The 14,072-nt window shown below is 33.1% G+C and overlaps 1 protein-coding gene across 1 annotated transcript in view; it reads left to right on the top strand.

Moving 5' to 3' along the window:
* Window positions 1-14,072, top strand: part of LOC111083326 (ras-related protein Rab-34-like) — a 24,832-nt gene that overhangs the window by 1,830 nt on the left and 8,930 nt on the right. Inside the window, exons 2-3 of the mRNA XM_022379791.1 lie at window positions 8,323-8,440; window positions 11,923-12,014. Coding sequence (XP_022235499.1) covers window positions 8,390-8,440; window positions 11,923-12,014 — 143 coding nt within the window. The 5' untranslated portion in view covers window positions 8,323-8,389. The remainder of the gene's footprint in view (window positions 1-8,322; window positions 8,441-11,922; window positions 12,015-14,072) is intronic.

Raw genomic sequence — 14,072 nt, 5'->3', positions numbered from 1 at the left:
AGTAATATATATATATATATATATATATATTTCAGTTTTAAAGAAGCAAAGGAAAGACATTTAATCTTAGTAAAAATAGTTCTCCAAAACTGTATTTTATATGATGGTTTTATAACATCTTAAAACTAGTTTTGGCTTGGGTTGTTTGGCCCCCTAGTTCATCTGAAAAGGAGTTATGCCACTGGAAACCTTACTGGGTGGACTTTCAGACCCCCTCTTCATTTTGTTTTAGTTTTTATCCTTCTACATCAAAAGCATCACTTATGAATAGATGAAATAATGTATTCGTGAGTAGGAGAGACTAGGGCTAGTTGTCACACTTGTCACATTTTACTGTTCTAAAAATTAGTTATTCAATGAAAAGTATTTTTATACTAATGAAAGTATTATGTTTTGCTGACATTGTACAAAAAAATTGAAACTTCATATTGGCTGTAGAATAGCAACAGAAAATTTTTCAACTGGAATTTATGGAATTATTTGTCACAAGTTGTGGAATAGGTTGTTATAACTGCTGTTGTAGACCAATAAATTAAATACTTTGAAGAAGCCATTTACATAAAATAAGCTATATGTTCACATAGAAAAGTGATTCAAGAGAGAATGCTAATACACTGTTCTGTTCATTTATCCTCGGTTTGGGTCTATTAATTAATAGACTTCTGTTCAGTATTAGCCCTGGACACGATTTTGAAGTTTTCTCCTGATTTATGCTTGAAATTCTTTATGTTGAATGTTGGAAGAAAATTTTTAGTTTGTATAAATATATACAATGGCATGCAAGTTTGAGATCTATGTCGTATTCAAGTACTTAGAAATATGTGCTATGTAGTTGTAATGAACTTGTAAGTATAGAAAACTAAAATAATATCCAGGGTTAACAACGAATGTGAGATGAGAATAAAGGAAAGTTACTAACTGATAGACTCAAACCCATATTAAATGAACAGAACAGTGCATATCATTTATTACTAAAGAAAAGTTATTACAGCTGGTTACATCATCATCATAATGTAATGTAACTATAAGTTACAGAGAGGAGAGGAGGTTAAGATCTTTTAATTAATTTTCTTTTGAGAAAAAAATGGTAAGAGTTGATATTACTAAAGTTTACAAGATTATCTGGGAGACTGATAAAATAAAGGCCTCAGATTTCTATAAAAAAAATAATAGGACACGAGGATACAGTTTAAAGATTGGAAAAGACAGGCCAGTCTCAGGTTAAGACAGTTTTATTTTTAACTTAGGGAATGACTTTCCATTGACATTAGTAGAGGCCAGCACTTTAGAAGAGGTTAAAAGGGTAATTGATTATTTTCTGAAAATTAAAGGTCGGGTTTGAATTATTTAAATTTTTCAACGGAGAATGTGCAAGGACAGCTGTGAAGGACCAGAAGATCTATTGTCCATGTGTTATATTTTGATTTACATCGCATGTGAAATGTTTGGCTTGTATCTGTTTCAGCCAGTTTTTCAGGTGACACCTTGTTGCATTATCTTGCCAGCATGAAGTAGTTCATACGAAACTCGATGCCAATGGTTTGTTTTTTTTCAGAGATGTTCCATTGTTCTTTGTCTCAAATTAGTTGAAGCATTACGTTAAGAGGTGTTTTACCTTTTGCTCTTGCTTGAAATTCCACAAGTTGAATACTGCAGCTAAATTTTGTTAGTTTGTATTAACCATCTATTTACACTACTAATACTATGTTTTGCATGGTTGACTTTATTAATAAAAACAATCCCTTTTGTTTTGAGATAACCCAGTCTAACAGAACTGAATCATTATAAGAAAAAAGATTGGATGATTTGAGGAAACATGAAAAATTTCGTAAAGCCATTTTGATCATTGTTAAGATGCAAATATTCAAGACACTTGTCTGTTTGTTACTTAAAAATATGTAACCACATCACTAACAATGGTTAACATATCTAAAATTACCATAATCATGATCTTTTTTTAGGTATTTTCTCTTCAGAAAAACAAAACATAAGCAGTTCTACAGGTATTCAACTTCATTGTAGTATCTAAAGATACCTAAAAAAATCAAAATATCCATATTTGTCGAAGTTATTTATTTTTTTCAGAATTTGGCCAAATTTCATTAAGGGCAAGAGATTGTTTTTTACTTGTTCTTTTTAATAACAGGGCATGAACTAATAACAATAATTATGAAACACCACTATTGATATCTTCAAGAACCATGCCATCAGTTATAACAATTAAATAATAGGACTATGCATTTACCTTGAGAATGTGTCAGTTCGTGCATACATGACCTACTTGGTGTCTCACAATCAAATGAGTACAGCCACTGTTTTCGGCTATCATGGTGGGGATATAATATTAGGTCTAATGGTTTACAAAAACTAAAAAATCGTGTATTGCACATACTAGAGAACATAGTAATACAAGAAGTGGACTGTCAATTAAAGAACTAGAAAGTCAGTGTAATAAGGTCTTTAGTAGGTTAGGGAAGCCTAGGTCTAGTTCACATGGCAATTTCAAGGCACAAGTGTTGGTACAGCTGGATATTTCAACTATTTGTGCTGATGAGGCCTAGTGCCAGTAGCATCACCAGTAATTACAGCATGTCTGCAGGAACATTTTCATTTGATGACAGAATTAACTGTGATTTGTGCCTCAAAAGAGCTGAGCAATTTGATGATGATGATGATCATGGCAATGTATCGTTTCACCTGAGCGATATTCAGAAGTATTCAGTATCAACAGAAAGTAGCGTGACAGGTTTAATCTTGCCATTTACACTTTCACTTTCCAGATGTCTTATTCTGTAACTGATGCTCTTTTCTACCTCAATAACCAACTCAACATCATCTGATTGAGAAGCCAACAGACAGTAATGGAAAGGTGCCATGAGCAGCATCTCGGATTCAGTTTGAAATAACTTCCAAGGTGAATGAATGCAGTAGTAAACATCCAGCTATTCACCTTGCTGCCCATTTAGAATGACCAGCTTGACAAACATTAATCTTCCAGCTGAAACCCATAACAACTATCAAGCATTGGTAGCTTCCCTACCCAATAGGTTTGGAGTGACACACTAAAATGAAGTGTCCATAACACAGATCTGGAACAGGTATGGAAGAAAGAAGAGATCTTAGCCAAGCTTGCAGAAGAAGGCTTGTCCAATTATCATACATGAATGCTCCACATGAAATGATGGATTCAGTAGCACATGACCAATTTATAGATGGCATAACAGACAAGGATGTGACAATTACGTTGAAGCAAGTAGATGTACATCTTCGAAGGAAGCTCTGCAGTTGGCAATGGAACTTAAAATCCAATGAGGTCTCAGATAAACAGTTAAAGACACCATCTGAAGTTATGGGAACAACAGATCTAGTACTGTTGAAACATTGGTTCCTCCTTGCAATAGTCTAAAAAAACTTAAAGGAATAATTATACAACTATTTACACAGAATGGAGGAAATAAACCACAAAACAATAGATGTTTCAAGTGTAAATTCCAAGGACATATTTTCTTAAACTGTAGACAAAAACTTGGGGAACAACAACTCATCCCAGAGGATGTCAGTAAAAGATAACTGTGGGAAATATGGTCATTACACCAGAGACTGAAAGGAATCAACCACTGTTTATTAAGCCAAGGAGACAATACCCTGAGGATGTCTCTCAAAAGAAACAACATAAACAGACATAAAAAAAAAGACTGGAATTAGCTTGATTTATAGGGCAAAGTTCAGCTGGGAATATTCCATCTATCCCAAATGAGATAAGTTCCTTATTTAAGGAAGTCAGGCTACAAGTCCATGATTTATCGATGGGCAACTTTGCAGTATGTTGATGAACACTGGATCTGCAGTTACTGTAGTTTGACTAAATTTGGGAATGAATTATAAATTTCCTCCAGTAGTGATGAAAGATGATGTATTGATATGAACAGCAAGTGGACATAAAGCTCCTGTGAGAGGAAAGTTGGAAGTTACCCTTTCTGTAAGTTTCTGTACATCTCATGATGTACGGATAATTGGCAAGGAAGAGTACGTATTGGGAACTGTCTTTATGCAGAGATGTAGATGTGAGGTTACGCGAACTTCAAATATCTTTACATTCTACAACCAGAAAATCCCTGTGCACTTCAATGACAATATATAACTACACTACAGGTTAAACTTCCGGTGATAGTGAGAAGAGTACTCAGTGTACCACCAAGAGGTTAAGTACTAGTACCAGGACTTAAGAATATATATTTATTTAATGACTGGGCTGTATTAGAACCAAATACTTCAGTGTGTCTTGAGATGTTAATAGTTGGAATAACTCTTATGGATCTAAAGAATAATAATGTCATCATTAGGGCCATGAACACAACAAACTAGAAAATTTCAGCCAACATGCAACATTGCAGGATATAAAGTTGTACAGGTAGTATTTCCACATTAAAGAACATCAGAAGTAGTCATCTTTGAGGCAGGATATAGGAAGTGTTATATCAACACTTGCATAAAGACGGCTTACCACCTCATTCACAAGAACTATATAACCAGAGCTGTACAGGTCTTATAGCTGATCAGTTCCAAAGGTTACATGACTTGCTCATGAAATAAGATATCTTCTCCAGTGGACATTGTGGCTTAAGCCAAACAAATAATATATCTTAGAGATTGATACTAGTGATGCATCTCCAATATGTCAATTAGCCAGACAACTTCAGCTTGTAAAAAGACTGAGGCTTTCATAGAGGTAGAAGCCATGAAGGAACAGGAAGTGATAAACTGAGTGATAGTACTTTGGCATCACCTATTTTACTTGTGAAGAAAAAGGATGGATCCTTAATGCTGCATTTATTTCTGGAAGGTGAATGAAGCCAGAAAGATAGATACCCATTCACTGCCTAGGATTGACTTTACTTTCGATGCTTTATCTGAACTAAAATGGTTCTGAACATTGGATCTGGGGAGTGGATATTGGCAAGTGCAAGTTTACAAACCAAGTAGGGAGAAAATTACATTTACTGCAAGAAATAGATTGTGGCAGTTTTTGTGTTACCATTTGAATTAGATAAAGCAAATGCTACATTTACATTATTAATGGATTGTTCTCTGTCTGAACTACCTTGGAATGTTACACTCATCTACTTGAGTGACATAATTGCATATGGGAAAACCTTTGATAATGCTTACAATGGATTAAGGTAACCTTAATCTGAATTCCCAAGAAGTTTGAATTGTTCTGACATAAATAGTCAGCAGAAGTAGTATCTACAGACCAGTTGAAGAATGAATTTGTCCAGAATTGGCCATCACCAAAGAGCAATCTGTGTGAGATAAGAGGATTTCTTGGAGTGTGCTCTTACTATCATCGTTTTGTAAAATCATTCTTTGATACAGCTCATCCTCTACACAAATTACTTGATAAACCAAATAATTGGACTGCTGATCGTATATTAACCACCAATACTGTATTAGCATCCAGTCATTTTAGATAGAAATTATAGTGACTTTGCAAATGAAGCAGTGTTATCACAAGTACAACATGGGAAAAAAAACAACATGCAATTGCCCACTACAGCAAGACAATGAATGCTGCAAAAGGGAGATACAATACAATTTGGAAAGAGCAACTAAGTGTTGTTTGCATCTTAAGTCATTACCCTCATAGTAGATATGGACACAAGTTTTACACTCCAGACAGCTCATGCGTCACTGAAGTTGCTGATAAATCCAAAAAGCCAGATAGCAAGATGACTCCAAAATCTCCAGGAGCAAATTTAAAATCATGCATTGCCTTGGACAGAACCATGGAAATGCTGATGTATTATCTTGAAGACTATGTTAATAAGGAATGTAAACACTGTGAAAAGAAGGAAGCACAATATTTTAAAGACAACTAACCTAAATTCAACAGAGTGATTCAAGATTTGATGGCTGTAAGTGATGATGATATTGCCCATCACTCAACTGAAAGGTGATCAGGCAGAAGATACGAGATTGAAACCAATTATTCAGTGGATCAGGAATAATGGAAGAAAACCCTCATGGCAAATATTTGCTCCATACAACCCAAAGACAAAGATGTTCTTGGCTCAGTGGTATTCATTATGCTTACAACAGGACTTATTATGTTAGAAATGAAATGATACCAATGTAGAGAAAGAACAACTACAGTTGGTACTTCTATAGTCTACATTCTAAAGCACTCATCTCCACAACCTTTCAACAGCTGGATGCTTAGGTGTTAAGAAGACACTGGAGAGAGTAAGAGAACACTTCTATTGGGTTGGATGAAGAGAATTTGTCTAAAACTTGAGAAAAAAGGTCTGCAAAAGAAACAACTTAGGCAGTTAAATCAGTATTGTGTTGGAGCACCACTTGAGAGAATTGCAGTTATTGTAGTTAGTCCTCTGCCACAGAGTAACTGTGGGAATAAATATATCATGGTTGTAGTGTACTATTTTAACAAATGGTCAGAAGCATATGGTGTTTCTAACTAGGAAGAAAAACTAGCAAGGAAACTCACCAACAAATTCATTTCAAGATTTAGCATGGCTGTGGAACTTCCCTCATATTGGAGATAGAATTTTGAATCAGCCTTGTTTGAAGAAATGTATTAGATCCTTGGAAGCAAAAAAAATCCAAAGCAACAGCCTTCCATCCATCTTCTGATGACATAGTGGAGAGATACAACCTCGCACTGTTAAATCAGTTAGCTAGTTATGTGGATGAACATCACGAAACATGGGATCAAAGTCTACCTGTGCTACTTTTGAGTTATCAAACAGCATTACATGAAGCTACAACACACCATCATCACTGATCTTTGGGAGAGAACTTAAAGTGCCATTGGACATTCTATAGTTGTAACAAGAGAACAGTCACCCAGTAGAGGCTTACGCTGAACATACAGAGGGACTAAGGAACGTCACTGAAACCATACCTGACTTTACTGACATATAACTTAAATTAGCTACTGATGAAATGAAAAGTTGCTATGATGTTGATGACTGGAATCTTTTGCATTGACACGGTAGCTGTATAATCCCTGATTCAAGCAAGGACAACCTCCAAAGTTAGACAGGTGTTGGGAATGGTCCTAAGTTGTACTGAAAAGAATCAATGATGTGGTTTATAGAATTCAGAGGGACAGGCGATCCAAACCGAAAATCATCCTCATGATAATCTTTGGAAATACATAGGTGAGGGAATGGCCAACTGGATAACTCTGGAGAAGATTTTTGTGAGTGGAAAGTCATCCTGCTGAGGAGCCCATATGGTTCCTGTCAAGATCACTTGTAAAGGATCATTAAGGATGGAATCACCAGGGTATTTGTTACCCCGAGTGATAGGGTAATGTGATGATAAAGGTCAAGAGGTCATCCCATATACATACCATGACCCTCATAAGAAAACCACCAAAGATAATTTGTTGATGGACAGTTTAGTGTACTGTTGTATTTATGTATTAGGATTCTTCAGAGGATTTCACAATCCAGGAATGGGCCGTGTTATAAGCTTTATTTTTATTTAGATGTTTACTAGAGGGTGCATGACATTAAGATCAAGTAACTTCATAAAAGTATTTCTAGAATAGCTATAAGGTTCAGTTGACATAAAAAAACTTGTAACTTTGACCAACAACTAGATATCTATAAGCTAACTAGTAAGTTAGTCAGGTTTTATATCGATTAAGGAGATTTCTGTTAAGTTGTTAGTGTATTAGGCCTATTCATGCGAGTGTTTATACTGAAAAGTTAGTAAAATTAGGCCTACAACTTATGTTAAAGTGAACGTAGCCTGTAGTAATGTTATTGAAGAAAATAATTCATTATCATTATGTGGACTCAGTTTGGCATTGTTTTTACCAGGTAGTCTTAAAGGACATTACAGTAAGAGGTTTCTTACAATAGAATTCATTTGTTTAGTTTAAAAGTATTCAAATTTAGAAGAAATGTAAGAAAATGACTGTTTTTATTTTCCACTATCCTATATTAATACTTTCTGTTCTTATTAAGTTAAATAGTACTGGATTGAGAACAGTGTACCTCAGTGCTGTTAATCCTTTAACTGCGCTGGGATGTATATTTCCCATTGCACAGAAAAATATATGTCCCAGCTGCAGTGAATAGATTAAAGCATTTAGAGTTTCATAAACCAAACATGCAAACATGTTTTTGTATGTTAATTAAAAATTAGACCACAATAATATAGCTTACTTTCTGTTGAACTGTTTATACATGCTTTACAAATAAGACAGAAAAAAAAAAAGTAAATATATCATCCATGTAACTTTTATACACTTATGTCCCAAATATATATATATATATTTGTTTTTAATAGGCTTAACATGAAATGAACATGAAGTGGTAGCTAGCACATTTTCTTGAGGGAGAGTTCCTGTTTGAAAATGATGATAGAAAATGCTGCTTCCGATAGGATTATTGTCAGTTACCCTCTGGTAAGTTTTAAAAACAAAACAAAAATCAATTATACTTTATATGCCTCTTCTTAACATTACTGGACTGGCGATGTTTTAACTATTTCCTGTACATACTCATCAAACAATACCCTTCCAAGTTTAATTGTAAGTTATACTGAAAAGTATTTTATAAATGTATCTTAATCATTGTACCTAAAGATAAACCACATTTAGTATTTTAGATATTTCTTTTCAATATTATGTTACGATATTTTTAATTGTAACTCTCGTGTACTCGCTTCCAAAATACAAGTAAGTTTACCCAATTAATGAAGCATTGGTTTATTCAGTTAGGTGTGCAACACAGAATATTATGTTACTGCAACCATGTGAAGGTGAATATACAAGTTTTATTGTACAAGCAATTTTCCTTTTGTGTTTTACACATAGTGACACTTTCTTGCCTTCAGGCTTTCGGCACAAAAAACCTTTGTTCTTTGGTAAATCTATGAGCCATTTCAGTAGTCATCAAATGCAACTATCAATAGGTTTTAGAAACAAAGAAGAATTGATAAATTCTAATAAAAAAAATAATTGAGTTGAGGAATCCTACTGTAAACTTACTAATGGCCCACCTTGTATATCATTTTTCATGATTGTTAATTTTTATTTACTTATGTTCAGAAAGTGTTAATAGTTTATATTGCATTTCTACAAAATAATAGTTATGATGTTTCTTGATGATAGTAGAGGTTATTAACAATGTATTGTATGATTTTAGCACCAACAAAACTATATCTATTCAAATGAGTGCAGTTATAATATGGAGATATTTTTCTCTCTTAGCATGGGTGTGTAAGGATAGCCATGTATTAGCAAATGGTCCTTTATAGTTTGTGTTATCTTATGGCTATAGTAGGCCTGTAACGTTTTCACAACTTGCTTAATGTACACACAAACACACAACAAAATTTTTAAAAGTTTTACTTCATTAGTTAAATGAAACTGAGCATTTTAACCTTCAGGCTTTTTTTTGCACTCAGGTGCATGGTTTAGTTAGCCTGTTTTTTTTTCTCACTATGTTGATTGGTCAAAAATAATGCATGTAACTTTCAAGTATGAACTTTAGAATACAAAAAGAGGTCGGATACTGGAATAGAATATCTCAAAACTACTGTTTTATTTGTCTTTCTAACTAGCCATTTAAAAGGTAAAAACTATCATTACTGCTCAGAGCAATGTCTTTAGTCTAAACACTTCAAGATGTTACAGCTAAATATTAGTTTTTACTATTAGAACAAAGACTGTTGTCTGTTTTATGTTGTTTAGAATTTGCTTTTTTCTATTGGTTATAAATATGTCCAGTAGCAATCTCGGAAAGAGAAGTAGACATTTCTCAAAAGTGATATCTCGGTAAAGCAAAAAGATAAGAAATTAATGTTTTGTATTCTGGCTAATCACTATCTATAGTTAGTACTTTTAATTGGTTGAATAATCTGAAGCTCTTGTAATAAAATTGAAAAAATATATAAATGAGAAATTAAGAGCACCCTGTGTGTGTGTGTCATATGACTGGAGGAGCAGATTAAGAAATTTTTTTCAAATATTTCATTTTGAAACTAACAAACTAAATCTTAGACTTCTTCAAATTTAAAATCAAGTCCTTAATTGTTCTGGCTATCTTGTAATAGTAATTGTTTTCACTAAAAATATACCTAGAAAATAGGGTGAGTGTAATAAATGGTAACAAATTTAAATGTTTTTCTTTTTACTCCCAGTTGACACCATTTTTTCTGACGTGCTGTGAACAATAATGCTTACTTACTAGAAGCATTACATTTTGATAGTATGTCTATTTATAAGGCATAAATGAGAGTTGTCTCCCGTTTTCATTTATTTTCGGTATCTCTAAACATGACTTTTGAAATATAATGATGAAAAAGTTAAGTCTTATGATTTTTTAAGATTCATTTACATGCATACTTAGAAATGTTTGAAAATACAAACTAATTATCGCTACATTATCTTTGATATTCAAAACTACAAGTAGTTTTCTGTGAAACCTTCAAATTCTGAATGCGAATCACTATCCTTGTATAGTTGGTTCAACTTTCTACATAGCAAGGACTAAGGTGAATTCACTTTTACTGATTTTATAGATACTCTAACATTTGAACAATGTTTATTTGCTGGCTGCAATTGGAAAGATAGCAAGTACTATAGCAAACGTGCAGTTAGAGATTATATAACACTAACATTCTTGTTATCAAAGGGTTACTTTGACTGCAATATTGCAAAAATCTAGGTGCATATTATTTATGGTCATAAGGCAAACTTGATTCTTTGTTCACGGAGATTAGTGTGTGTATTCTTTGTTCACGGAGATTAGTGTGTGTATTCTTTGTTCACGGAGATTAGTGTGTGTATTCTTTGTTCACGAAGATTAGTAACTTTTAATGGTTACAAAAAGTCTGCTAAATTTCATGAAGATACACTTAGTAAATTCAAAGTTCTAGTAAGTATAGCTTCACAGTTTCTGGGGTTGGTCCAATGGATGAACCACTCACAAAGATTTAACTGAAATAACAAAGATATAAACTTTATTTTCTATCATAATTTTTCAAATAAAAAATGCCCTCAAATATAACACACGCACACGCTAATCTACGTGAACAAAGAATACACACACTAATCTCCGTGAACAAAGAATACACACACTAATCTCCGTGAACAAAGAATACACACACACTAATTTCCGTGAACAAAGAATACACACACACTAATTTCCGTGAACAAAGAATACACACACACTAATTTCCGTGAACAAAGAATACACACACACTAATTTCCGTGAACAAAGAATACACACACACTAATTTCCGTGAACAAAGAATACACACACACTAATCTTCGTGAACAAAGAATACACACACTAATCTTCGTGAACAAAGAATACACACACTAATCTTCGTGAACAAAGAATACACACACTAATCTTCGTGAACAAGGAACACACACACTAATCTTCGTGAACAAGGAACACACACACTAATCTTCGTGAACAAGGAACACACACACTAATCTTCGTGAACACACACACACTAAATCTTCGTGAACAAAGAACACACTAATCTTCGTGAACAAAGAACACACTAATCTTCGTGAACAAAGAACACGTTGTGTACAAAAAATCAAATTCTTTAATAAAATATTTGTGCTAAAGATTTGTCTGTGAAATTCCAAAACTCTAATGAGTCGGTCTGGGTGAAACTCGACACACATTTATTGACATACATTGGCAAAAAAGTTGCATAGTTAAGTTTTGAACGTAACTGTAAAGGTTGTGTAATGTGTAAAAGGACTACTCCTGTACACTTCGGGTTAAACTAACCATACTATAAAAATTTCTGATTTACGGTGTGCTTTTAAGATAATTTAAAATTTTGTTATATCTTCCTGGAAAAGATCCATATCATATGTTTATATAATAGTTTTTTACTTCTTGTTATTAATTTTTTTAGGCTTTCCTCTCTGAAGCATCACCATATGCAGAAATGGACTTTGATGTAAGAGTCAAAAATGCATGTCAGGCTGACAGATCAATAAGAATAGGGTAAGTTTTGACTTATTATTTGTTTGCTGTTATACTAGGTACATTAATTTTTACACCCAGAATTAATTGGCCATTTTCTACAGGACACTTTTGCTTTAATTTCATATTTAGAGATTACATTTAGAAGTTTTTTTGAATGATTTTCTTTAGGCCCCTTTAATTCTTGTATTGATTTCTACTATACAGGTGCTGCTTTTTTTATAATAAAACAGTAGGTCAGGGAGTGAGCCTTAGCAATGTTTCTGGAAAAGGAATACCTGGCCCGATAAGCATGTTAACCAGGGAAGCTCTTGGTTATATCTCAGTAAAACAATAAGCTTGGAGAGAAGTTTGCATTATGGCTTAGTTAATATCTATAGGTTAAGTAATTTGTGCCATATTTGGAAGATCAAGGGGTAGAAGGAAAAAAAAACTTAAAATGGGCAGATGCATCATGTGATGCAGACAGGTGATGATTGAGATGTTAGGTATTTCTTTTCGGAATTAAGAAATTAGTGTTTCCCACTCTACAATAATATTCCTTTTCTCCTCATCATGAATCATCAAAAAGGAAACACTCAGTAAGTTTACCAAGTTTCACATTACCTGAAGTATGGGAACATTTTTTCCCACCCAGTGGCTGGTTCAGAGACTTTTTGTTAAAAGCAGAAAGTCTCATTATGACTGATGTCTCTCTCACCAATTCAGACTGCAATATAATCTCAGTTAGAGTATTATCACTGATTCTAACTAGAACTGGGCAGTTAACTCGGTTAATATAATCAATTAACTATGAGTATTGACCAAAATCAGTCTCAGGTAAAATAAATCTAATGTTAGTGAAATAGTAATTTTGATTAGTACTGCTTTCAATTACTCCAACTATTCAGTAATCAAAGTAATGAGTAAATTTATGTATAAAGGCTCATTAATTTTGACTGACCTTGTAACCACCATATAGTCGTGAATCTATCTATACGTACTATAACTCTGAATGTATTAAGTGTATCTTCAAAAAAATTTGGCAAGCTCTTAGTAAGACATTACATGTCCGTTCTACTATATATATAAAAAAAACAACAGACTTTGTAATACATTTTTTTTTCTAAAACATTGTCTGTGAATTTACCAATCTGAGTGAAAGGTAATTTTCATGCTAAGGTGAATAAATGCCTCTTGTCACCTTTGGTTTTCATATTTTATTTGCTTTAACCTCTAGAACTTTTTAACTGAACATGAAAAGTTTTTTGATAAAACTTTATAATTTATCTTTTATTTTCTGTACCCTAACGCAAGCTGTAACAAAAATTGAAAATCTGAAAGACAGTAAAAAATATCTTCTTTTTATAAGAATGACTGAAAATTTTGACAGATAATTAGTTATTTATCTTAAGAATTTTAGTGTCCTTAATTTTACACAGTTATTTTTATTGTTTTATTGCTCTTTGAACTGTATAATTACCATGAAATAGAAATGAATCAGATTACATCATGCACATCTGACTGTGTACATTCCTCATGCATTTCTTCGCTTAGTTCTAGACCAGTTTGCATTTTAGTGTCTGCTTTCATAAGTCTTCATTTTCTTTTATAACTGTGTTGTTTTTCCAAAAAATAATTTGTGTATTTTTCAAATATGAATTTAAAAAAAGAAAGAAAAATATATCTCTCACTAGGTTATATTGTACTAAAACTACTGTAAATTTTCTGGCTCTCTAACTAACCTATAAAATATTTCATTAATTCTTGGAGCAATGTCTTTGGTTCAAACACTTTGAGTTCTGATGGCAAATTATTGACTTTTACCACTCAAACAAAACAGATGATTTTGTGATTTATGTAGTATAAATGTGTTCTTTTATTGCTTATAAGCTAAGGTACTTAATTGGCTATCTGTGCTCTGCTGATTGTGGGTATCAAAACCTGATTTGGAATGTAGTTTTCTTTTTTAGTCAATTTTTGGGAATAATTTTTTTTTTTGTCATCCCACGAGAATAATAATTGATAAGTTGAACGTAATTGATTAATCGTTGGGCTCGTTAATAGATCACAGTTAACTAATTGATTAATCGTTGGGCT

Source organism: Limulus polyphemus, unplaced genomic scaffold (assembly GCF_000517525.1).
Source record: "Limulus polyphemus unplaced genomic scaffold, Limulus_polyphemus-2.1.2 Scaffold9075, whole genome shotgun sequence".
Classification (NCBI taxonomy): Eukaryota; Metazoa; Arthropoda; class Merostomata; order Xiphosura; family Limulidae; genus Limulus; species Limulus polyphemus.
This window is presented reverse-complemented; position numbering and strand designations above follow the sequence as displayed.